Below are 26,625 nucleotides of genomic sequence, written 5' to 3'. Positions count from 1 at the left end.
GCCCTTCCGACTCCGAGGGTCGGCCGCAGTCTCCATCGTATGTCCATTTTATGTATGCTCCATCATACGCGTCCTGTTTCTGATATAGTTAACAGAAAGGGCGTTGATCGAATTGCTCTTCATCGACGGAGGATTCTCCTTTAGATATAGATTCGTTGCATTACGATTTTGTCTGGTAGATTGCAAGTTGCCGGTAGAAACCTATCAACTCGAATTTTTAGTTTATTTCCTCCATTGCACGGTCATAATAATTTTTTTGCGGGAATTTTTTTTATGACATTGATCTGTTAAGATAAGTTGCTCTTAATTCTGCTCATCGATACTGCTCAACCGTCTCACTTATACAATTCAGGTGTCAGGATCATGTCGCTGAACAAACACCTGTGTCGAGCTCGAGCAAGTTGCTTGGCACATTGAAGGAATCGTCCACCGCTACCACTTCCTCGTCCACTCCACAGGCTCTACTTCGTGACACCACAGAGACATCGGCATCATCAGGGCGCTGCCTTTCCTCATCTCCTGGTCCAACCATTCTGTTCCACCAACATCCTGATTGGTATTTGAAATTTTACATCAGGATCGATCGCTCACGATCTTTCCACACATATCCTGATGTGGGTGGACCATTCGAGAGCTTACAAGCAGCTGAAAATGCTATTGACTGCCATCTTCATGGCCTCCAGCATGAGACGATGTAAGTTTTCCCAACTTTTTTTTTGTATTTTTCATTAGTTCATTCCTTTCTCCTGTGCGCATTTGCATTAGCACTTGATTATTTTCAAACCGCGCTACAATCTACATACAAACATGCTTCCATGATCCACAATTCGCTTACAGTTTTTACAGCATATGGACCTGACTTAGACAATAGAAAAGCTGTCAAGTTGAAACTAGCCAAAATTTGCTCTTCTTTTGAAATTTCTGCGGTGGTACCCCTTAAAGTTAAATATACAGTTACCCTATTTGTAAGTGTTGTTGAAGTAGTGCATAAGTCACAAGCATACTCCCTCCGTCCACAAATAAGTGGACGCGCGCGGTTTTCAAGAGACCTTATACTTTTTGTAAAAAAAATTCCTCATTCCTTCAATCAATCAGCTCATTAATTAAAAAGATGCTTTGATTTAGGCACTAATAAATGTTATGCATGCTAGTAACCAATAAAACAATATTGAGAAACCAAAAATAATTAATGAAGGCTGAGATCAAGGCATGCACTAGGGGCCTAAACGTAAAAAACATACCAAGAAGTCTAGATGTACACTTATTTGTGGATTTTTTAGAAGGCTAGATGTCCACTTATTTGTGGACGGAGGGAATAGCTTACAACTAACAAAGTACATATAGATGCTGCCGCTTTATATGTAGTAGTATTATTATCTCAACTGTAATTTGTACAGTTGGATTGGTTAAACTATTAGCTCTGTTTCCCCAGGTACTAAAGAATAGTCCATCGCAATAAGTACCATTAACTAGTCAAAACAGTGCAGTAAAAGCACACTGCGCTGGGATCCAAAGATGAATTACGGATGCTTGTTAACAAGAATAGATAGTGTTGCATCTTGAACTTATATGCATGTAAGCAGTTCAGTTGAGTGCGTTGCATGTATTCATTACAGCATGTCATCTAGAGCCATCATTTGTAGTAAGGTAGGCTATACGGCTTTCTACTATTAGACTATTGCTATTTACAACCTTTTCTCTATCTTTTTTCTTCACATTTAATACATAGAGGCGGGCTCTTGCATGAGAGCACACTCCCCTCATTTTTCATGTTTCTCTCCTCCACATGTGCAAAAGTGCCACGTAAGCGGGCTATAAGCCCCTTATTATACTTGCTCTTACTATCATGTTTATTATGTTACTGCCTAGAGGTAACTTGGGGTCATTCACCCTAGCCCTATTTCAGGCTGAAAACGTGTCATCTCTTACTTCTTCTGATCCATAATACTTGTCACTGAATCACATGTATCTAGACACATTTGAAGAAGTACAGTATATGCTAATTATAGCTGTTGTGTAATTAGGCGCAAGGAATCATTAGACAAGCTTTCTCCAATGGATTGGCTTATACAGCGGTCTCTTTATTGGCCTGATGGCAGCAGGAGAAAATATTCAGATGCAGCTGCTTCTAAGAATACTCTTACACAAACGGGACATTTGCTTAAAGCTGTAGTGGACAAGTACAACGACGATCACAAACTTTCTGGGGTTTGCTCTCTCCCTCATTGCCTCCTTGGTTATATCTTATTTTTTAATCATTTAACAATTGCTGATCTTATGCATGTCTTTGGTTTTAGGATTGTGCGTATGAACTAAAAGATGTTCTGAACTATCAAACAATTCGGGAGGGGAATATTTGGTACAGTCATTTCAACTTCACTACAAAGGCAAAAGGAGCTGGTGTTGTCGACAATCTATTTTTTGCTGAAGTGGTGCAAGGAGATGAAATGGTGGTCACCTGTTTCTGCATGATCAATACTGATGCTAATGGTATTCTATGCGCATCTCTTACTTTAAGAGTTTAAATATCACAGGCTCATGGTGCATGTACACTTACTGTTTAAATGTCTCTGGCTGCAGTATTTTATTTTTTACTGTATTGTTTTGTTTATTCCTCATGTCATGTTTTCCTTCATCATGTCCATTAACCTTGAGCTTAACATTTATACAGTCTTTGATGAGCAATGACTGCATGCACATGATTTTTGAGCTTGATAATGATCTATGAACTAAAAGATGTTTTGAACTATCAATGTTAAGCTCAAGGTTAATGAACTATCAATGTTTGATGAGCAATGACTGCATGCACATGATTTTTGAGTTACAACTATTTATTAGCACTAGACTCGCAACAGCGAGAGTAAATTATGCTCTATATAACAGGGTCTAAAGTCACATAAAACAAATTATTTTGTCATATAAACTTATAGATGAGCTCAACTTTTCAAGAGGAGCTTTGGCAATTTTATCTTTCCATGTTATTATTAGTTCTGATGCAAGCCTAAAATAAAATATCAGCTGGGCTGCTGGAAGCAAACAATAAGAAGGCATTATACCTGGATCAAACAACATTACACTTATCTCATAAATTCTTTGTTGGAGACATGCAAAGTTTACTGAAGAAACTGAAATATTTTTTTGGTGAGTGTTATGTTAGGATTTGAACAGACATTATGTTTCTCTGATAATTATTCCTATCATTGTAAATAGAGAACAACTAATTAGTGTCTATAGTTCAAAACACGATTTGTTGTATGCAAACCAATACTGGGGCATCTTTGTGCGCACAATTTATGATAGAAGAAAAGATAAACCAATTTTGAGTCATGATGCAAACTTTTTTTGTAGCAGTAAAGCATACCAGATACCACAAGCACGTATGAATCAAATCATAGTAGTTAATGGAAATACGGCAACGTTAAGCATGATTTACCTTCGCCATGCACGTTTATCCAATGTATTTTTCATCAAATGATATCTATCTTCTCATAAATTCTTGTGAGTATCCAGTTTTATGAATCATACTATCATGATACAATGTATTACCACTTTTGGTGGTTTGTCATTTTTGCAAACACTTGGTGGGTATGCTGTTGCTGAATTACGTGCTCAAAAAGGTAACAGAAAAGGCATCTATGAACAATAAATCATATCATTTCAGAAACGAGTTAGTTAAAACTACAGAACCAATAGCACTGAAGTCATGGCACAGATCTACAAATACCAGAGAATGGTATTGGGATACTAAGAATTAAATCATTATCTGAGCTTTTCAATTTATATCACTGTTGATACTGCAAATATCGATACGTAGATAATGTTGTAGCCCATACCCATAGCAAGGGGACTGAAGCAAAAGGGGGTCAGTGGGAGCAGCCAGCGGAGGAGGAGGAGGACATGTGGACCGGGGGGTTTCGACGGTGCTAGATCAGTGGAGAAGGCGACCATGCTCTAGCAGAGAGTAACGTCGATAGGTTTTAGAGACGGCTGGCATGTGGTGGTGGTAGGGGGGGGGGGGTCGATGGTGCTAGATCAGTGGAGGAGAAGGCGACCATGCTCTAGTTGAGAGTAACGTGGATAGGTTGATAAGGGCATGTACAATGGTCTTGATGGCTACCGTCTATATTGCTCCTCCATGTCACCTCTAGGCAGCGATAAAGACAGGTTATACAGTGGTCTGTCTGTTTGAAGTCTATAAGGATTAGGAAGCAGTTACAGCAGCAAATAAACACTATGATCATTCATATGTGATTAGCAGGGTAATTGCTGCCGGGTGTGCATCTGCACCGAGACACCGATTGAAATTGAATGAGAGAACGATTCCAATCTGCCAAAGGCGCGTGATGTGCAGAGAGTCATGCGACCATAGGCGGCGACGGTGAGTGTTGCTTCACAGAGCGGCAACGAGAAGCTCTGCACCCCGTCCATGGCAACCATACAAAGGTGGATCGATTCTGATTCGTCACAAGCCATCAGGGATCAACAGTTTGTATCCATTCTTCAAATAGAAAAATCACGCAACACGACCACCGCGGCCTTGAAGTATCTGCGTGAGGGCTGGAAATCTTGGATAAACATTGTGCTCAACCGCGCACGTGGATCTCCGCCATGGCGCAGGGAATCATTGGAACTCCGGCGGTTCCTTGTCGGCAAAGCTGCTAGGATGGAGAAAATACGGAACTTGCAGACACCCTTCGTACAATGGTAAAAACCCGTCGATAGCGTCCAAAATTTTAGCGCTGCAGACCGTCTGTTATCTTGCTGACGGCCTTCTTCTCTCTCCATTTTCTCTTAGCGCCACATCATCAAAAATCCTAGATGTCAACCCTTACAGACAGCTGACTAGATATCACTGTACATGCCCTAAGGGTATCAATATAGCAGTTAATGGTTGTTAGTATGGTTTGTCTATACTTGATGTATAGATTTGTTTGGTTGATTTTCTGGTGGTAGTAATTTTTACTGCATTGTTTTGTTTGTTTGCTCATCATGCCATTTTTCCCTTTATCATGTTCGTTATCCACAAGCTTTTTCCCTTTATCATGTTCGTTATCCACAAGCTTAGCATTTATGATTACCTGTGTGCATGTGCATGATTTTTTTTTTGCCTTCAGTTACTCAACGATTATTATCATGTTTTTCTTTGTTCCTGGATGGTGAATGACAAGTTCCCTCTCCCCTCTATTTCTATTAAAGGTCGCTGCTATGGTTGTATAAATAATGGAAGTTTTGGTATGAAGCACCCCAAGGAAGCTAACACATACAATGCTGGTCACCCGGCCGCTTATTTGCTATCTGAATGTACTGGAGAGAGGGATGTCTCAAGTGATGATGATGATGAGGAGGAGGAGGAGGAAGATGTATGATCCTTTATTTTCCTTTATTTATTTGCTGACGAGCATTTCGGTTTTTTGTTTATTTCTTATTAATTACATGGGTATCCTCCCTTCTTTTTCAGGTGAAGGCTGAGGTGGATAGACTAAGACATATTTACAAGGTAAATATGTCTTGTATAGTATGATTTGTAGTGAATAATGCTTGTTATTGCATTGATTTTATTTTTTTGCTTGTGTATCTTCTTTAGGCTTGTAAATATGTTTTGTATAGTATGATTTGTAGTGAATAATGCTTGTTATTGCATTGATTTTAATTGTTGCTTGTGTATCTTCTTTAGGGCCTTGATGATCCACTTTACCTGAAGAAAATATCCACATCTCCGTATGCAACAGCTACTCTCATTGAAGACTAAGAGGGTGTGGCATAGTGGAACGTCATATCCCCTTGAAGTTTGATGTTAACTTTCTAATACATACTTGCTATTTTCTTTTGCTAAGCATTCACAAAAAAGACATCTTATATTGACATTCTGAGAAACCATTTGGTTTGGGCTGGACCTATTTGTAACAAGTAATTAGCCACTAGTTTCTGGTTTCCAGTTTGTGTTTTGTATTATTAAAAGCTGTGAATGAAGTGGGCCACACTTGATCCTTGCCTGTCAATGAAATTTGAAACTAAGGATTATTGAAGAAGTTTTACTTTATTGGTGAAAGAACCAGGAAAATATTACTCCTGGTTACGCTGAGGATTTGATGTTGTCTTGACAAAGATGGACCATGTGGGATAGGTACTCATGAAATTGAACGCTGGAACTGCAAAATTCGCCAAAAAAGAGTACATGAGCCCATCGGCGTTAAAAAGCATAAATATGTTCACACCCTCACTCATTCACATGCACAAATCAGTAGGGGCCCGATTGGTTGGCGGTAGCATTTTCCTGCATTGGGCAGAGCTATGTTTAACTGGGCTAAATTTATATATCTGAATGAAAGTTTGTTTGGTTCCTAACAAATTATTTTCAGCCCGTTTGTGCGTTTTGTTTGGTTACTAAATACTAACTAAGCTGCAATGTGCGTGTAAACTACACGTTGGCCTGATTGGTAATCTACTAGATCTAGTTCTAGTTACCATTCATTCCACATGAAAGTATTAAAGTTTCTATATATCAAACTATTATAAATTCATAATGGAAATGTTTCAAATTCCCCAACTATGTGTCAAAGTTGAATTACATTTGAAATGCCAATGTTTTGAAGTTTGCATGAAATCGAAATGATGTATGCGTCATATTTTACATCATCTGAAATTTATCGTGTCTTATTTTACATTGTTTGAAACTGATGCCTAAGAGCATCTCCAACAATATATGTATTTCACCATGCCGCCACGTCTTCCGCACAGCTTCGGCCCCACCACGCGTCTGTGCGCCCTCGCCACCACGCCATGCCGTCGCGCCGAGTGGGCTCGTCCGGCTTCCGCCGTGTCCACGGAAACGACACCTTCACCGTCGAGATCCGCACTGGAGGATACCGCGTGCCGCTCGGGAGTTGGCCGAGCGCGCACCTGACGGATCGAGCATACGATGCTGCGGCATGGCGCTTGTGCCGTCCCCTCTGTGACATGAACTTCGACGATGTTTCATGTTGCGAGGAGGTGGAAATGGTCGCTGGCGAGCCACAACTCGTGACGCGTGAGCAACGCCACCTCAACCGTCAAGCGTAGCGCCGCCTCACCGTCTCCAAGGACAGCGAGCGTGCCATGGAAGCCTAGAAGAAGGCTTTCCCCGAGGACATCATCACCGTGTTATCACCAGAATTTGACCAAGTCTGGAGATGGGCAGTGATTAAATGGGCTTAGAGAATTTACATGGAAAATATTCCCGAACCGGCCTTGTACAAGAAGTTTGGGCAAGATTGCCCGTGTATCTGTAAATTATGGTAGGATACGTGTCGGTTAGAATTAAGAGATAGAGTTTAGCTCGTACACGGTTGGGTTTATTCCCAAGTTAGAAAGTCTACGGACTAAAAATATGTATCTAGGGTTATTGAGAAGGAGGACGATCACGTTCACAACAAATCAATCTAGGCGCATCGCCACCCCTTGTTTCGAGGGTTTCTCCCGAGTAAGCAGCATGCTGCCTAGATCGCATCTTGCGATCTAGGCAGTATCAGTTTATTCGTTTTTGGTGTTGCTCGTGCTGCTGAAGCCTTTTTGATGGCGAGCAACACCCTTATCTTAGGTGTTTTGGGGTTGATCACAATGCTTTCACGATGCATTTGTTTAGCTATGCTTCCCCTCGATATCTAGCTGCCCTTACACCTATTTTAGGTGTAAGGGCAGCACCTTGCTTGTTCATTATTTAGTAGATCTAATCCGTTATAGTTGCTCCTTGTTCTTCAAGGATTGGTTTGATATCCGTATGATTAGGCCTTATAAACGGGTTGAAGGATCCGGTAGTGCGTAAGGTGTGGTTTACTAAGCTCTAGAGGGATTGTTCCGGGGATCAACTTCACGTTGGTTTTTAGGCCTCTTTAGTGCTGGTTTTCTATCATCTTACGTATCTGTTAGGCTCAGTTACGCATAGGATGTTCCGATTATACGGTGAAAACCCTAGACTATCGTAGATTAGCTTAGCTTGATATTGATAAAGCATAATCCCCATGTCCTTATAAATCTAACATGAACCATGGGGCAATCGGCTCTTTGAGCCGATCCACAGAACAACTTAAGAGCCGATCGGGGCACGTATTTAATGTTTACGTGTTTGCCATGCAGGAAACTAGTCGAAGCAATGCATCACCTTCCTGACCAGGTATAGGTCAGGTGGCACGCTGATACGTCTCCGACGTATCGATAATTTCTTATGTTCCATGCCACATTATTGATGATATCTACATGTTTTATGCACACTTTATGTCATATTCGTGCATTTTCTGGAACTAACCTATTAACAAGATGCCGAAGAGCCGATTGCTTGTTTTCTGCTGTTTTTGGTTTCAGAAATCCTAGTAACGAAATATTCTCGGAATTGGACGAAATCAACGCCCAGGGTCCTATTTTGCCACGAAGCTTCCAGAAGACCGAAGGGGAGTCGAAGTGGGGCCACGAGGCGCCGCCACACTAGGGCGGCGCGGCCCAGGCCCTGGCCGCGCCGACCTATGGTGTGGGGCCCTCGTGTGGCCCCCCGCGTTGCCCTTCCGCCTACTTAAAGCCTCCGTCGCGAAACCCCCAGTACCGAGAGCCACGATACGGAAAACCTTCCAGAGACGCCGCCGCCGCCAATCCCATCTCGGGGGATTATGGAGATCTCCTCCGGCACCCTGCCGGAGAGGGGATTCATCTCCCGGAGGACTCTTCACCGCCATGGTCGCCTCCGGAGTGATGAGTGAGTAGTTCACCCCTGGACTATGGGTCCATAGCAGTAGCTAGATGGTTGTCTTCTCCTCATTGTGCTTCATTGTTGGATCTTGTGAGCTGCCTAACATGATCAAGATCATCTATCTGTAATACTATATGTTGTGTTTGTCGGGATCCGATGGATAGAGAATACTATGTTATGTTAATTATCAAGTTATTACCTATGTGTTGTTTATGATCTTGCATGCTCTCCGTTATTAGTAGAGGCTCTGGTCAAGTTTTTGCTCTTAACTACAAGAGGGAGTATTTATGCTCGATAGTGGGTTCATGCCTCCATTGAATCTGAGACAGTGACAGAAAGTTCTAAGGTTGTGGATGTGCTGTTGTCACTAGGGATAAAACATTGATGCTATGTCTAAGGATGTAGTTGTTGATTACATTACGCACCATACTTAATGCAATTGTCTGTTGTTTTGCAACTTAATACTGGAAGGGGTTCGGATGATAATCTGAAGGTGGACTTTTTAGGCATAGATGCATACTCGGATAGCGGTCTATGTACTTTGTCGTAATGCCCAATTAAATCTCACTATATTTATCATGACATGTATGTGCATTGTTATGCCCTCTCTATTTGTCAATTGCCCGACTGTAATTTGTTCACCCAACATGCTTTTATCTTATGGGAGAGACACCTCTAGTGAACTGTGGACCCCGGTCCATTCTTTTATACTGAAATACAAATCTGCTGCAATACTTGTTCTTTACTCGTTTTCTCGCAAACAATCATCTTCCACACAATACGGTTAATCCTTTGTTACAGCAAGCCGGTGAGATTGACAACCTCACTGTTTCGTTGGGCAAAGTACTTTGGTTGTGTTGTGCAGGTTCCACGTTGGCGCCGGAATCTCTGGTGTTGCGCCGCACTACATCCCGCCGCCATCAACCTTCAACGTGCTTCTTGGCTCCTCCTGGTTCGATAAACCTTGGTTTCTTTCTCGAGGGAAAACTTGCTGCTGTGCGCATCATACCTTCCTCTTGGGGTTCCCAACGAACGTGTGAGTTACACGCCATCAAGCTCTTTTTCTGGCGCCGTTGCCGGGGAGATCAAGACACGCTGCAAGGGGAGTCTCAACTTCCCAATCTCTTTACTTTGTTTTTGTCTTGCTTTATTTTATTTACTACTTTGTTTGCTGCATTATATCAAAACACAAAAAAATTAGTTGCTAGCTTTGCTTTATTTACTATCTTGTTTGCTATATCAAAAATACAAAAAAATAAGTTACTTGCATTTACTTTATTTAGTTTGCTTTATTTACTACTGCTAAAATGAGTAATCCTGAAGTTGAAGTTCGTTCATTTAAGCAACAAGGGGGAGAATGTTTAAAAGATGCTTGGTATAGAATTAGTGATGCCCATAATAGGTGCACTAAGAAACACTCCACCACTATCTTACTCAGGAATTTTTATGTTGGTATCTCTAGTTGGAATAGATATGTTCTTGATTGTCTCGCGGGAGGTAACTTCCTAGGCGCTCCCGCTTTAGAAGCTAGTTGCATTATTGAGAGTTTATTTGGAACACCACCTGTTAATGAAGTTAAAATTGAAACCTCTCTTGAAGATGTTATGAAAAAATTGGAAACCATAGAGAAAAATTTCCCACGTGTTGAAACTAAATTGGAAATGTTACTTGATAAAACTGATGAACTTGATAAATCCTTAGGAGGAATTGATGAAAGAATTAGTGTCCTAGGAACCTGTGTTGACCATGATAATCAAATTAATAGGATTGGCGAACTTGAAAAAGCTATGGGAACCTTGGGTTCAACCTTTTCATCTTTAAAGTTTAGAGAGAAAGCTTATGTGGGAAAGGAGCAAAAGTTTATGTATGTCTCTAAAATGCCTAAACCAAAGAAATATTATTATAGGCCTAAAATTGACAAAGCCCTTAGTGCCACCTCAGATGGGGGAACTTATAATGCCGATGCTCCATCTCTCGATAACACTTGATATACACTTTCTGCGCCTAGCTGAAAGGCGTTAAAGAAAAGCGCTTATGGGAGACAACCCATGTTTTTACTACAGTATTTTTGTTTTATATTTGAGTCTTGGAAGTTGTTTACTACTGTAGCAACCTCTCCTTATCTTAGTTTTGAGTTTTGTTGTGCCAAGTAAAGTCTTTGATAGTAAAGTAAGTACTAGATTTGGATTACTGCGCAGTTTCAGATTTCTTTGCTGTCACGAATTTCGACCTGCCTCCCTGTAGGTAGCTCAGAAAATTAAGCCAATTTACGTGCATGATCCTCAGATATGTACGCAACTTTCATTCAATTTGGGCATTTTCATTTGAGCAAGTCTGGTGCCTCAATAAAATCCATCTTTACGGACTGTTCTGTTTTGACAGATTCTGCCTTTTATTTCGCATTGCCTCTTTTGCTATGTCGGATGAATTTCTTTGATCCATTAATGTCCAGTAGCTTTATGAAATGTCCAGAAGTGTTAAGAATGATTGTGTCACCTCTGAATATGTTAATTTTTATTGTCCACTAACCCTCTAATGAGTTGTTTCGAGTTTGGTGTGGAGGAAGTTTTCAAGGATCAAGAGAGGAGTATGATACAATATGATCAAGGAGAGTGAAAGCTCTAAGCTTGGGGATGCCCCGGTGGTTCACCCCTGCATATTCTAAGAAGACTCAAGCGTCTAAGCTTGGGGATGCCCAAGGCATCCCCTTCTTCATCGACAACATTATCAGGTTCCTCCCCGAAACTATATTTTTATTCGGCCACATCTTATGTGCTTTGCTTGGAGCGTCGGTTTGTTTTTGTTTTTGTTTTGTTTGAATAAAATGGATCCTAGCATTCACTGTATGGGAGAGAGACACGCTCCGCTGTAGCATATGGAAAAGTATGTCCTTAGGCTTTACTCATAGTATTCATGGCGAAGTTTCTTCTTCGTTAAATTGTTATATGGTTGGAATTGGAAAATGCTACATGTAGTAATTCTAAAATGTCTTGGATAATTTGATACTTGGCAATTGTTGTGCTCATGTTTAAGCTCTTGCATCATATACTTTGCACCCATTAATGAAGAAACACCTAGAGCTTGCTAATTTGGTTTGCATATTTGGTTTCTCTAGAGTCTAGATAATATCTAGTATTGAGTTTTGAACAACAAGGAAGACGGTGTAGAGTCTTATAATGTTTACAATATGTCTTTTATGTGAGTTTTGCTGCACCGTTCATCCTTGTGTTTGTTTCAAATAACCTTGCTAGCCTAAACCTTGTATCGAGAGGGAATACTTCTCATGCATCCAAAATCCTTGAGCCAACCAATATGCCATTTGTGTCCACCATACCTACCTACTACATGGTATTTCTCCGCCATTACAAAGTAAATTGCTTGAGTGCTACCTCTAAAATTCCATCATTCATCTTTGCAATATATAGCTCATGGGACAAATAGCTTAAAAACTATTGTGGTATTGAATATGTACTTATGCACTCCATCTCTTATTAAGTTGCTTGTTGTGCGATAACCATGTTTCTGGGGACGCCATCAACTACTCTTTGTTGAATATCATGTGAGTTGCTATGCATGTCCGTCTTGTCTGAAGTAAGAGAGATCTACCACCTTAATGGTTGGAGCATGCATATTGTTAGAGAAGAACATTGGGCCGCTAACTAAAGCATGAATCATGGTGGAAGTTTCAGTTTTGGACATATATCCTCAATCTCATATGAGAATAATAATTGTTGCCACATGCTTATGCATTTAAGAGGAGTCCATTATCTGTTGTCCATGTTGTCCCGGTATGGATGTCTAAGTTGAGAATAATCAAAAGCGAGAAATCCAAAATGCGAGCTTTCTCCTTAGACCTTTGTACAGGCGACATGGAGGTACCCTATTGTGACACTTGGTTAACACATGTGTATTGCGATGATCCGGTAGTCCAAGCTAATTAGGACAAGGTGCGGGCACTATTAGTATACTATGCATGAGGCTTGCAACTTGTAAGATATAATTTACATAACTCATATGCTTTATTACTACCGTTGACAAAATTGTTTCATGTTTTCAAAATAAAAGCTCTAGCACAAATATAGCAATCGATGCTTTCCTCTTTGAAGGACCATTCTTTTTACTTTTATGTTGAGTCAGTTCACCTATCTCTCTCCACCTCAAGAAGCAAACACTTGTGTGAACTGTGCATTGATTCCTACATACTTGCATATTGCACTTGTTATATTACTCTATGTTGACAATTATCCATGAGATATACATGTTACAAGTTGAAAGCAACCGCTGAAACTTAATCTTCTTTTGTGTTGCTTCAATACCTTTACTTTGATTTATTGCTTTATGAGTTAACTCTTATGCAAGACTTATTGATGCTTGTCTTGAAGTACTATTCATGAAAAGTCTTTGCTTTATGATTCACTTGTTTACTCATGTCATTACCATTGTTTTGATCGCTGCATTCATTACATATGTTTACAAATAGTATGATCAAGGTTATGATGGCATGTCACTTCAGAAATTATCTTTGTTATCGTTTTACCTGCTCGGGACGAGCGGAACTAAGCTTGGGGATGCTGATACGTCTCCGACGTATCGATAATTTCTTATGTTCCATGCCACATTATTGATGATATCTACATGTTTTATGCACACTTTATGTCATATTCGTGCATTTTCCGGAACTAACCTATTAACAAGATGCCGAAGAGCCGATTCTTGTTTTCTGCTGTTTTTGGTTTCAGAAATCCTAGTAACGAAATATTCTCGGAATTGGACGAAATCAACGCCCGGGGTCCTATTTTGCCACGAAGCTTCCGGAAGACCGAAGGGGAGTCGAAGTGGGGCCACGAGGCGCCGCCACACTAGGGCGGCGCGGCCCAGGCCCTGGCCGCGCCGACCTATGGTGTGGGGCCCTCGTGTGGCCCCCCGCGTTGCCCTTCCGCCTACTTAAAGCCTCCGTCGCGAAACCCCCAGTACCGAGAGCCACGATACGGAAAACCTTCCAGAGACGCCGCCGCCGCCAATCCCATCTCGGGGGATTCTGGAGATCTCCTCCGGCACCCTGCCGGAGAGGGGATTCATCTCCCGGAGGACTCTTCACCGCCATGGTCGCCTCCGGAGTGATGAGTGAGTAGTTCACCCCTGGACTATGGGTCCATAGCAGTAGCTAGATGGTTGTCTTCTCCTCATTGTGCTTCATTGTTGGATCTTGTGAGCTGCCTAACATGATCAAGATCATCTATCTGTAATACTATATGTTGTGTTTGTCGGGATCCGATGGATAGCGAATACTATGTTATGTTAATTATCAAGTTATTACCTATGTGTTGTTTATGATCTTGCATGCTCTCCGTTATTAGTAGAGGCTCTGGCCAAGTTTTTGCTCTTAACTACAAGAGGGAGTATTTATGCTCGATAGTGGGTTCATGCCTCCATTGAATCTGGGACAGTGACAGAAAGTTCTAAGGTTGTGGATGTGCTGTTGCCACTAGGGATAAAACATTGATGCTATGTCTAAGGATGTAGTTGTTGATTACATTACGCACCATACTTAATGCAATTGTCCGTTGTTTTGCAACTTAATACTGGAAGGGGTTCGGATGATAACCTCGAAGGTGGACTTTTTAGGCATAGATGCATGTCTGGATAGCGGTCTATGTACTTTGTCGTAATGCCCAATTAAATCTCACTATATTTATCATGACATGTATGTGCATTGTTATGCCCTCTCTATTTGTCAATTGCCCGACTGTAATTTGTTCACCCAACATGCTTTTATCTTATGGGAGAGACACCTCTAGTGAACTGTGGACCCCGGTCCATTCTTTTATACTTGAAATACAAATCTGTCTGCAATACTTGTTCTTTACTCGTTTTACGCAAACAATCATCTTCCACACAATACGGTTAATCCTTTGTTACAGCAAGCCGGTGAGATTGATAACCTCGCTGTTTCGTTGGGGCAAAGTACTTTGGTTGTGTTGTGCAAGTTCCACGTTGGCGCCGGAATCTCTGGTGTTGCGCCGCACTACATCCTGCCGCCATCAACCTTCAACGTGCTTCTTGGCTCCTCCTGGTTCGATAAACCTTGGTTTCTTTCTGAGGGAAAACTTGCTGCTGTGCGCATCATACCTTCCTCTTGGGGTTCCCAACGAACGTGTGAGTTACACGCCATCACACGCCCTCGTAAGCACCAGGACGCGTGTGCCAGAAGGCATTGCGGGCCGTCGCCCGAGGGACCAGGGTCAGCCGCAATCCTGGGAGCCTCCCGGCTCTACTGTGTTGCCCGTCGCTGCTCGCCGGTGGGTTTCTGACCGCAACACATTCTGGCACGCCCGGTGGACCTGTATACCCCTTCGGAGGAACGTAGCAGAGCTCTGCGCCAGGAAATCAATTACATGGCGGCTCATTCCCTACACCGCTATTCGGAAAGCCTGGTGAATACTCTCGAGCGCGTCGCGGTCGTGCCAGAATGTGTTGCGGTCAGAAACCCACCGGCGAGCAGCGACGGGCAACACAGTAGAGCCGGGAGGCTCCCAGGATTGCGGCTGACCCTGGTCCCTCGGGCGACGGCCCGCAATGCCTTCTGGCAGATCTGCGTACGTGACTGGTTCGCCAACCACCTCCTCCGCAGCTTTTGACATGGTTGCTGCAGACGTCGATGTTGTTGCAGAGTGTCCCACCGAGCGTGCCAGAATGTGTTGCGGTCAGAAACCCACCGGCGAGCAGCGACGGGCAACACAGTAGAGCCGGGAGGCTCCCAGGATTGCGGCTGACCCTGGTCCCTCGGGCGACGGCCCGCAATGCCTTCTGGCACACGCGTCCTGGTGCTTACGAGGGCGTGCCACCTGACCTATACCTGGTCAGGAAGGTGATGGATTGCTTCGACTAGTTTCCTGCATGGCAAACACGTAAACATTAAATACGAGCCCCGATCGGCTCTTAAGTTGTTTCGTGGATCGGCTCAAAGAGCCGATTGCCCCATGGTTCATGTTAGATTTATAAGGACATGGGGATTATGCTTTATCAATATCAAGCTAAGCTAATCTACGATAGTCTAGGGTTTTCACCGTATAATCGGAACATCCTATGCGTAATTGAGCCTAACAGACACGTAAGATAATAGAAAACAAGCACTAAAGAGGCCTAAAAACCAACGTGAAGTTGATCCCCGGAACAATCCCTCTAGAGCTTAGTAAACCACACCTTACGCACTACCGGATCCTTCAACCCGTTTATAAGGCCTAATCATACGGATGTCAAACCAATCCTTGAAGAATAAGGAGCAACTATAACGGATTAGATCTACTAAATAATGAACAAGCAAGGTGCTGCCCTTACACCTAAAATAGGTGTAAGGGCAGCTAGATATCGAGGGGAAGCATAGCTAAACAAATGCATCGTGAAAGCATTGTGATCAACCCCAAAACACCTAAGATAAGGGTGTTGCTCGCCATCAAAAAGGCTTCAGCACGAGCAACACCAAAAACGAATAAACTGATACTGCCTAGATCGCAAGATGCGATCTAGGCAGCATGCTGCTTACCCGGGAAAAACCCTCGAAACAAGGGGTGGCGATGCGCCTAGATTGATTTGTTGTGAACGTGATCGTCCTCCTTCTCAATAACCCTAGATACATATTTATAGTCCGTAGACTTTCTAACTTGGGAATAAACCCAACCGTGTACGAGCTAAACTCTATCTCTTAATTCTAACCGACACGTATCCTACCATAATTTATAGATACACGGGCAATCTTGCCCAAACTTCTTGTACAAGGCCGGTTCGGGAATATTTTCCATGCAAATCCTCTAAGCCCATTTAATCACGGCCCATCTCCAGACTTGGTCAAATTCTGGTGATAACACACCGACGCCGAGTTCTGGACGCAGAAGAAGGCCAAGCGCCAGCGCTACCGCGAGGATCATCGGCGGGGCAAGCAGTTTATCAACGACCAGCTGTACGTCAAGTGCACCATCGCCTACGATGATCCGTGCTGGGACGACCTGTGGACGGAGAGCGAAGACACCGCCTCAGGGACGACAACAAGTACTTCTTAGTTTTATTTGCTTCTGTTTGATCTTCGATTCCATCTGATTTTCACAAAATGTTGTTTTGCGAGCTGCATTATCACGGCGTCTGGTGCGTTGAACTTTCGCGCGTCCGGTGAAGTGTCCGCGCGCGAAACCGCGACGCCTGTTTGAGATGCTCTAATATTCGTGCTTAAAAAATAGTAAAGCACAAAAAAAAATTCTTACCTATATATGTCTGGCCGGTCATCCTTGATGAGCTCTCATCACATCCAGATCTTAGGAGAGATCAAGCGAGAGAAGATTGATTAATTACGTCTCCACTCTCCATACGTGACAGCCGAGGCGACCACGAGCCCCTTCGCAAGACAGGACAAAGGTAAGATTGACGTGCAGAGGTTGGTGAATCCATGTGCGTTGTGGCTGTTGGACAAGACTTGTTGCCTTCGACAATGAAGATGGATTAGTACCGACCACACGTAGCTTAAGATTGCCAAATTTATTCCGTTGATTCACGCCATGGAAATTGAGCAAGATATGTGGCCGCGCTAATTAAAGCTGCAGCGATTGATCCTACATGCTACTTCTGGTAAAGGACACCCTATGAAACCTTGTGTTATCTGTTGTCATGGTGTATCTACCATATATTAGTATCAAGACAGTGTACAGGTGGAGAGGAAAAGGGGCACAATACCAAGATATGATACGAATCTCAATATTACTAAAAGAAAAATCCGCTGCAACGCGCGGGCATCGTGCTAGTATATATAATTTAGATAAGTTCGATGCCTAAAATACATCTTATGTTGGAGAGGTATGATCAAAGGTTAGGCGCGCGCCGTGCCTTCTCTGTTCCCCTCCCAACTCGAAAGCTCTCCCTGAAGGAAAACCCGAATCCTCGTTCCGCACCGCAATGCCACCCCCTGGCGGTCGCGTACTCGGGCGTGGTGGCGGCAGCGCCACCTTCCGAGTTCCCTTCTCCCGCCGCCACCAAGCCGTCCACTTCAAAGCTCTCAACTTGCGCCGCGGTCGCGGTCGCGCTCGCAACTCCCGCCGGGGTCGCTCCGGCCCGGGCCCCTCCGAGGGTCGGCCGCAGTCTCCATCGTATGCCCCTTTTATGCTCTCCATTATACACTTTCTGTTTCTGATATAGTCAACAGAAAGGGCGTTGATCGAATAGCTGTTCATCGACGGAGGATTCTCCTTTAGATAGATTCGTTGCATTAGGATTTTGTCTGGTAGATTGCAAGTTACCGGTAGAAACCTATCAACTCGAATTTTCTACGTATTAAGCAACGGCAATAAATAGTTTACTTCCTCCATAGCACGGTCATAATATGGTTTACACATTGATCTGTTAAGATAAGTTGCTCTTAATTCTGTTCATCATCCTGCTCAATTGTGTCTCACTTATGTAATTCAGGTGTCAGGATCATGCTGCTGAACAAACTACCACTTCCTCGTCCACTCCGCAGGATCTACTTCGTGGCACCACAGAGATATCGGCATCATCAGGGCGCTGCCTTTCCTCATCTCCTGGTCCAAACATTTTGAGCCGCGGACATCCTGATTGGTATTTGAAATTTTACATCAGGATCGATCACTCAAAATCTTTCCACACATATCCTGATGTGGGTGGACCATTCCAGAGCTTACAAGCAGCTGAAAATGCTATTGACTGCCATCTTCATGGCCTCCAGCATGAAATGATGTAAGTTTTCCCAACATTTTTTTTGGTATTTTTTATTTTCAAACCCCGCTACATACAAACATGATTCCATTGTCCATAAGATGTTCACATTTTTTACAGCATATGGCCCTGAGTTGGACTATAGAAAAGCTGTGAAGTTGACCACAAAAACCCTAGCCTAAATTTGGTCTTCTTCTGCAATTCCTGTCGTGGAACCTTTTAAATTTTACTAAACAGTTACCGTATTTGTAACTTGTAAGTGTTGTTGAAGTAGTGCATAAGTCACAAGCATAGCTCAAAATTTTACATATAGATGCTGTCACTTTGTATTTATATTATCATCTGAATTGTAATTTGTTCAATTGGATTTGTTAAGTATTAGCTGGATACACCCACTTAGCTCTGTTTCCCCAGTTTCTAAACATTGGTCCACAGCAATAAGTACCATTAACTGGTCAAAAGTCAAAACAGTGCAGTAAACTGAGCTGGGGATCTGAAAATGAATTATGGATGCCTTGTAACAGTAATAGATAATGTTGCATCAGAAACTTATATGCATGTAAGCAGTCCAGTTCCGTGCCTTGCACGTGTTCATTAGTATCATGTGCTATGTTACAGCCTCTAGGTAACTTGGAGGCTGTTTCACCCTAACCCTATGCCTGGCTGATAACAGGGACAAATCACTTAATATGGCTGTGTATACTCCACCTTTGAGGAAGTACAGTATACTAATCATTGCTGTTGTGCAAGTAGGTCCAAGGAATCATTAGACAAGCTTTCTCCAATGGATCGGCTTATACGGCAGTCTCTTTACTGGCCTGATGGCACAAAAAGGAAATGTTCAGAAGCATTTGCATCTGAGAATACTCTTACAGATAAGGGCCATTTGCTTCAAGCTTTAGTGGACAAGTATAACGAGGATCACGATCTTTTGGGGGTTTGCTCTCTCCGTCACCCCCTCGGTGATTATATCTTTTTTTATTCCTTTAACAATTGCTGATCCTATGCATGCCTTTTATTTTAGGATCTTGCGTATGAACTAAAAGATGCTTTGCATTGTCAAATAATGTGGGAGGGCAAGAGGAATATTTGGTACTATCATTTCAATTTCATTACAAAGACAAAAGGAGCTGATGGCATTGACATTCTATTTTTCGCTGAAGTGACGTGTATAGAAGGAGATGAATTCGCGGTCAGCTGTTGCTGCATGATCAATACTGATGCTAATGGTACTCCATGCTCATCTCTTACTTTAAGAGTTTAACTATCACAGGCTCATGGTGCTGGTACACTTACTTTTTAAATGTCTTTTGTGCATGACGTTATTTTTTACAGTATTGTTTTGTTTGTTCCTCCTGTCATGTTTTCCTTCATAAATATTTTGTTGGACCTATGCAAAGTTCATGAAAAAAATGGAATACTTTTGGCGAGTGTTGTGTTAGGATTTGAGCATACATTATGTTTTGCCCTTTCTTAGGTTGCATTAATTATTTTTACTGTATTATTTTGTTTCTTTACCCATCATGTCATGTTTTTTGTGAGAAAATCTCCAATTTGGTCCATGAAGTTGCCCCGGATGTGCGCTTTGGTCACGAACTTGCAAATCATGAATTTTGCTCACGTGGCTAATTGTCTTTTTGCAAATTGCCCCCTAAAAAGTCAAACTGAGGACTGGAAATTAGAAAAATCAAAATTTTAGGGGCCAATTTGCAAAAAAATGATTGGCCACGTCAGCAAACTAATGCAATGACAGAGTGACCAAAACACTCGCGCGGGGTAACTTCGTGACCCAAAATTTACGATTTGCAAGTTCGTGACCAAAACGCACATCCGGGACAATTTCATAGACCAAATTGGGGGTTTTCTCTTTTTTTTTTTTTTTATCATGTTCGTTATCCACAAGCTTTACATTGATGCAGCCAGTGTGCATGTGCATGAATTTTTGCCTTCAGTTACTCAACTATTATTATCAAGTTTTTCTTTGTCCCTGGTTGGTATGCTGCAGTTAAATGACAACTTCCCCCTCCCCTCTCTTCCTTCTAAAGGTTGCTGCTATGGTTGTACAAATAATGGAAGTGTTGGTATGAAGCACCCGAACCAAGCTAATGCATACAATGCTGGTCACCCAGACGGTTATTTGCCATTTGGGCATAGTGGAGGGTGGGATGCCTCGGATGATGATGCTGAGGATGTATGATCATTTATTTTCCTTTACTTGCTGTTGAGCATTTAGGGTTTTTGTTTTTTTGTGTTAATTAAATGTGTACCCTCCTTTCTTTTTCAGTTTAAGGACGAGGAGGATAGAATAAGACATATTTACAAGGTAATGGCGTTGGGTACACTGTAATTTCTAGCGACATTATGCCAACTATCGCATTGATTTTATTCCTTGCTTGTGTATCTTCTCTAGGGCCTTGATGATCCAGATACCCTGAAGAAAATTTGCACACCCTCTCCGTATGCTACAGCTACGTTCTATTGAAGACTAAGAGGGTGGCGTAGTGGAACATCTTATGCCCTTGAACTTTCTTGTGACTGGACACCAGGTTTTTTTTCTCGAACGAATTTTCTGGTAACTGACCGAAAACTGGAAATTCCGGTTACCCCTGAGAAAATTCTGCCCATGGAGGCAGCAGATCGTCAGAAACTACAGCCTCCATGTCTACCACCTCATGCCCCAACGAGCAACAGCCTGGTGCCAGTACCGCCAGCGTGTGCAACCCCTTGCTCTACCATAGCAGCTTCTTCAAGCATTCTCATTTCTCCATCTACCATCTGTGTGCTTGTCTGTTCTCGTTTTTTTACAGGGCCACTTTTGCATCAAATCTGTTAGTTTTGTCAACTAATGTGGTCTTAAATCATCCAGAGTCTTGGAACGTAGTAGTCATTCTTGCAGAAATTGATCAACGGAGATTAGCATGGTAAAGGGAGGGACCGAGTGAGACAGCTAAGGCCCCTAATCCTGCAATCTCTTGTAAATGCACTCCTTTTCAATGTCAATACAAAGACATGCAGTCATTTGAATGTTCTCAAAAAAGGATCAATACTTTATGAATAAGAATATTGGCAACTTCTCTCTATCCAATAAAAAGTGAGACGCTCCCGTGGCGCTCCCCAGGGCGCCGCTGGGGAGCCGATCTCCCTCCTTCCACCGCCCCTCCCCCCGTTTCTCTCCCTCCACCGCTGCCGTCGGCGCTGGCCACGGTGGCGGCGGGCCCCGGCGCCAAAGTGCCTGGGGGTTTGTTGGAGGCGGCGACCGGCGATGGCAGCTGCGGCGGCGACCTCCGGCTTCAGCGTGCTCGGCGTCTAGGGCGGTGTCCCTGGATGTGCGGCGGGGGCTCCTCCACCACGGCCTCCGGCGATGGATGGTGGTGGCGGCGGCTGTTGGATCTTGTGCCCGCCGAGATCCATCGTCGGCTTCTACTGGCGGCGCGAGGAAGGGGGCGACGATGTGCGGGGAGAGGATGGTGTGGTTGCGGCTTCCGCCGTCCACCGAGTTCTCCTTCGTCACCGTTCATCAGTGGATGGCGGCGTGGGGGCCTATTCTTCTGCTTCGGGTTTGAAGGTGGTGGTCCTAGGGTTCTTCTGCAAAGATGAAGACCTACGGATGCTGATCCTTTTCATCTAGCCGGAGTGTTGAGTTCCGGAAGGCTCCGCCGGCGAATGCATCAGCGCATATTTTGCCTGTAGTTTGCTGGATCGGGTGGTATTCGGTCGCACGCACCCATGCTTTTATTTCGACCGTTTGGTTCTGGAGGGAGCGACGCGAAGCTCTTTTTCGGTGTTGACATCAAGTGACTATGGATCCATGATGAAAGTCGGAAGAAGAGAATTTCATGAAGGCTGGTTGGGAGGACTAGCTAAGGGAGGTTCAAGTCTCCGCGCTGTTGAGGGACTTGTTTGGTGTTCCGGGCTTCACAACAACAGTATGAAAGTGGAGGCGACAGCACAGGTGAAGTTCAGAGTCCTACCTTTCAGGGTGAAAACCCAATGTCTGGCCTTAACTGGTTGTGCCTGGCAATGACCTTGTTGGAGGCATTGTTTTGAGAGTGGAGACTATCTTCAGGGTGAAAACCTAAGATCAAAATCGGGCGACGCCGGTGTTAGAACATTGTTCTCTTCTTGAAGGCGTCGTTTTTGGAGAGTCTGTATTTCAGGTGTTGTCTTGGTGGTGGATGTATTGTTGCTGTTAGGCCCGAGATAATGTAGCGGGACTTTTGTGTTTCTTAGTTTTCTTTTCTATTTTTTGGTTGTGTGCATCCGTAGTGCCATTAGGGTGGTGCGTTGTTGCAGAGGCTGGGTGTAATTGGTATCTTTTGATATTAATATATTCCCTTTATCGAAAAAATATCCAAATTATTGAGGTGTGCTTTTAGTAGTGTGATTTCAGTAGCTTTGTTGTGTATTTAATAAATATTTCATGTCCATAGTAAACCAGGAGTTTTTTTTACCAATTTAATGCCTCTAATAGCAAATTACCTCTCTTGTTATAATTAAGGAGGTGCCATGGTTATTTCGTTTAGAATGTCTCTTTTTTGCATGACTTCTTAAGAAATAGGTTCCTAGCTTGGAATGCTCTTTTTGCATGGCAATGGCATATTTTTTATGCAAATTTGCGTGCAGCTTGGTCTGTTTAAACTATAGTTGGTAATCGGCTAAGGGGGATTCCTTCTAAACATAAATGTCATTTACTTTCCAGGCGTAGGCCATCTCGAAGAGCTTGCGCTTCCGCTGTCGTTACATCAATGACCCCCTCAATCGGTATCCTACATGCCGTCAAGAATTGGCCCGAGGAATTCCGAATGATGCAACCTGTCGATGCTTCTCTTAATTAAGGAGCTGGTGAGAGGATCGGGTGCAATAATATATAGGGATTTCTATTTTCCTGCCCCTGGCTCCTTAGTTGTACTCAGTTTTTCCCAGCTCCTTAGTTTTTCCTCAGTTTTCCCCAAGCCCTTGTTTGAAACCCGCAGAAGCAGCTCAGACGGCAGGATTCCCGTTTAATTGACCGTTCTGTCACGTGTGGGGCCGCGTCGTGTGGGGCCGCGTCGCGTGGGACGGGACGAGACCGTGTTTGGTTGCACGTGAGCAGGAGCTGGGTTCTGTCTCTCTCGGCCCCAAATTGGCATTATTAAGAGCACCTTTGTCCCCTCTTTCTCTCTGTCCTTTTCACCAAAATAGTATCAAATCTAGAGAAGCTTGCATTTCTGTATTTCTTCAATTATTTGTGTCTTTTGGCCCTCGTTGTTTGCCCAATATGGCAGCAAATCTAGTACTCCCTCCGGTCCATATGTATGTAGTTAAATCTAGAAGCAAATCTCCGGGGTAATGTACGATAAATTCACGAGTCATAGTAAATAGAGAAAACAAAGACCAACAAAATATAGTAGAATAGGGATAGATAATAGGGATCCCTCTCTAGATAATAAGCTGCATACACAGCAGCCAACATAGTAACAGGTTCGAGGTTCTTGACAGCACCATCATATTAACAACATAACAACAAGGGATCCCTAGCTAACAACAAAGGGATCCCAACAACAAAATGGGAGGCAGCAGCAGCACACGTCCAGGACTCCGCCTACCCCATCTGGCTCTCCCTCCACTTGTTGCTGCAGCTCCCCTTGGGAGCCTTGGGCTTGAGCGGAGGCATGCGCCCGGCGGAGATCTCCACCCGCTGCATGCTGCGGAGGTGCATGCCGAGCGCCCTGTGCTTGGCGCGGAAGGAGTAGACGTTCACCGTCGTGCCGACCTTGGGGAAGGTGTTGCTGATGTTCTCGGCATGCGTGACGAGGCAGTTGAAGTCCGTGGCGCCGAGTCTCCTGGTGCAGAAGGGGCACCTGTACACACCCTTGGCGAAGTAGGAGATGTACTGGCCGACCTGCAGCCTCCGCAGCACCTGGCGAGTCTTGACGTCCTCCTCCTCGTCGTCGCTGCCGACGTCGCTGCCAGACATCTGATCCATATCAACCAGAAACTATGAGTGAATGAGTTGCAACGATGACGAACGTGCATGATAATAAAGTTAGGAAAAACAGAGTCAGCCTCAGTTAGAGTGGGCATGATTATATATCTACAGGGAAGGTGTAAGCGAACCAAAGCTCTTGCACAACAGATTTGTACATAGCAATGGTTCGCTGAACCCTCCCTGTAAAAATTTGTGCCCAACGATTCATCATAGGCAAAGAAACAGATTCCAGATCTGAACTTGAACACATTCCAGATTATTTGCAAAATTAAACGGTTGATATCTTTTGATTAGTGCATAAAATAACTGATTGAGATCCCATGATTACTTGCATAAATTAACCGATTGAGATCCAATTATTACTTGCATAAATTAACCGAACGGCCGAACCCCAAATCTTAAAGGAAATCAAGAAGTGATCAAAACAAAATGGAATAAAATCGGCGCAAATATTAGCCCAATACTCATCCATCTACAGATCCATCTACACCAGCAAAAATAGGGTTCAAAAAGGAGTGGGGAAACAAAAAAGGAAGCAAACCGTAGTTACCTCGTTCCATGGGTCCTCCAGGAAGGTGTCGTAGGGGTTCGGGGGCCGGACGTACGGCACCGGCTCATAGGGGTCAAATCCCGGCGGGATCTGACTGCCACCGGCGGCAGCAGCCTCCGATGCACCGGCGGCGGCGGCGACGTCCGTTGAGGGGACGGCGTCGAAGAGGGAGGCGTCGCGCTTGGAGCTGACGGCACCGTCGATGATGGGATTGGCATTCTCCTTGTACATCTCGCCGGCAGAGGAGAGGGAGAGGGAGAGGGTTTTTTGCTTGGGAGCTTTGGAGAAGATAATGGGACGTGAGAGAGGCGTCGTTGCGTGGGCGAGTGAGAGTGACAGAGATAGTGGGAGGAGGCGTCTATAAAGGCGAGGGGTGGTTAATGCGACCCGCGTCCTACGCGTCCACCACTGCACGTCTGCACGACTTGGACTTCTGCAATGCGACACGCGTCCACGATTGCACGTCTTCGACTTCTGCACCGCGACCCGCGTCTACGCGTCAACAATTGCACGTCTTCCATTTCTGCACCGCAACACGCGTCCTCGAGTCTAACCCTGGAAATTTAGATATACTCAGATATAACCTCGAGTCATATACTAGCATTTTTTGTGTGCTCAGTTTTCCCCTTGAGTGCTAATACTGGCTAGTGCAATATGCTCAGTTTTACCCTCAAGTGGCTGGTCAACAGACAGTCAACAAATGGGATTAACTAGTTAAATGAGTCATTTAATGTGCAAAAAATTTCGAAAAATAGTGGCACATACTCATGCAGCCTTTACCACAAATTGCCAGTTCTCAAAACATAGATAAGTCATAGATAAATCAAGTTTTACCACAAATTGCCACTTCTCAAAGGCCTTCTCAAATCACCTAGTAGCTATGAAGGTGCATGGTTTTACACAATAAGCCCTTCCCAAAACAGCTTTCCCCAAAACATACTTTGTCTAAATGAGGCCACAATTCTCACACTCATGTATATTTGTATTGCAAATAGTTTGAGGTAGGCCAAGATGGGTTTCATTGTACAAAACACGCATTTTCCATTTTTTAAATCTCATATTTGAATTCCTTAGTCTGTTTATTATACAGGTGCCCTTGGTTTCTTGATACTACTCAGTTTTGCCCTCTCCCTCCACAAATTCTCGCAGACGTGCAACATTGCTCTGATTGGTCTAGCCCATGTCACGCGGATCGTGCCCGCCGACCGTTGATCATATGATTTAACGGGCAGGATAACCCCTCTCTCTCTCTCTGTCGGCGGTTACCTTCCACTCTCTAAGTATGCTAAAGGGCGGTTTTCTGTATTCATTTTCACGCGCTAAAAATTATAAACTCTTTTAGGCATTACTTTTCACGAAAAAAATAATAAACCATCACCGATTTGTTGTAGCCATTAATTTTCACGAAAAAAATAATAAACCATCACCGATTTGTTGTAGCCATTAATTTTCACGCAAAAAATAATAAACCATCACCGATTTGTTGTAGCCATTAATTTTCACGCAAAAAATGATAAACCATCACCGATTTGTTGTAGCCATTAATTTTTACGCAAAATGATAAACCATCACCGATTTGTTGTAGCCATTAATTTTCACGCAAAAAATGATAAACCATCACCGATTTGTTGTAGCCATTAATTTTCACGCAAAAAATGATAAACCATCACCGAT

At 43.5% G+C, this 26,625-nt stretch overlaps 1 protein-coding gene across 1 annotated transcript; it reads left to right on the top strand.

The window, feature by feature from the left end:
* The first annotated feature begins 364 nt into the window (after positions 1-364).
* LOC124696247 lies at positions 365-5,366 on the top strand. The gene is made up of 4 exons (XM_047229000.1): positions 365-694; positions 2,025-2,208; positions 2,298-2,490; positions 5,197-5,366. Coding segments are annotated over exons 1-4 (549 nt in total). The 5' UTR covers positions 365-692.
* The last annotated feature ends 21,259 nt before the right edge of the window (positions 5,367-26,625 follow it).

Source organism: Lolium rigidum, chromosome 3, assembly GCF_022539505.1.
Source record: "Lolium rigidum isolate FL_2022 chromosome 3, APGP_CSIRO_Lrig_0.1, whole genome shotgun sequence".
NCBI lineage: Eukaryota > Viridiplantae > Streptophyta > Magnoliopsida > Poales > Poaceae > Lolium > Lolium rigidum.
The sequence above is the reverse complement of the archived record's forward strand: the minus strand, read 5'-3'. Positions and strand labels throughout refer to the sequence as shown.

Excerpts from the sequence above, each read along its gene's own strand:
- LOC124696247 (XM_047229000.1), top strand. Across the intron at positions 2,209-2,297 it reads ACGATCACAAACTTTCTGGG|GATTGTGCGTATGAACTAAA; the intron begins GTTTGCTCTCTC and ends CTTTGGTTTTAG. Across the intron at positions 2,491-5,196 it reads GATCAATACTGATGCTAATG|GTCGCTGCTATGGTTGTATA; the intron begins GTATTCTATGCG and ends TTTCTATTAAAG.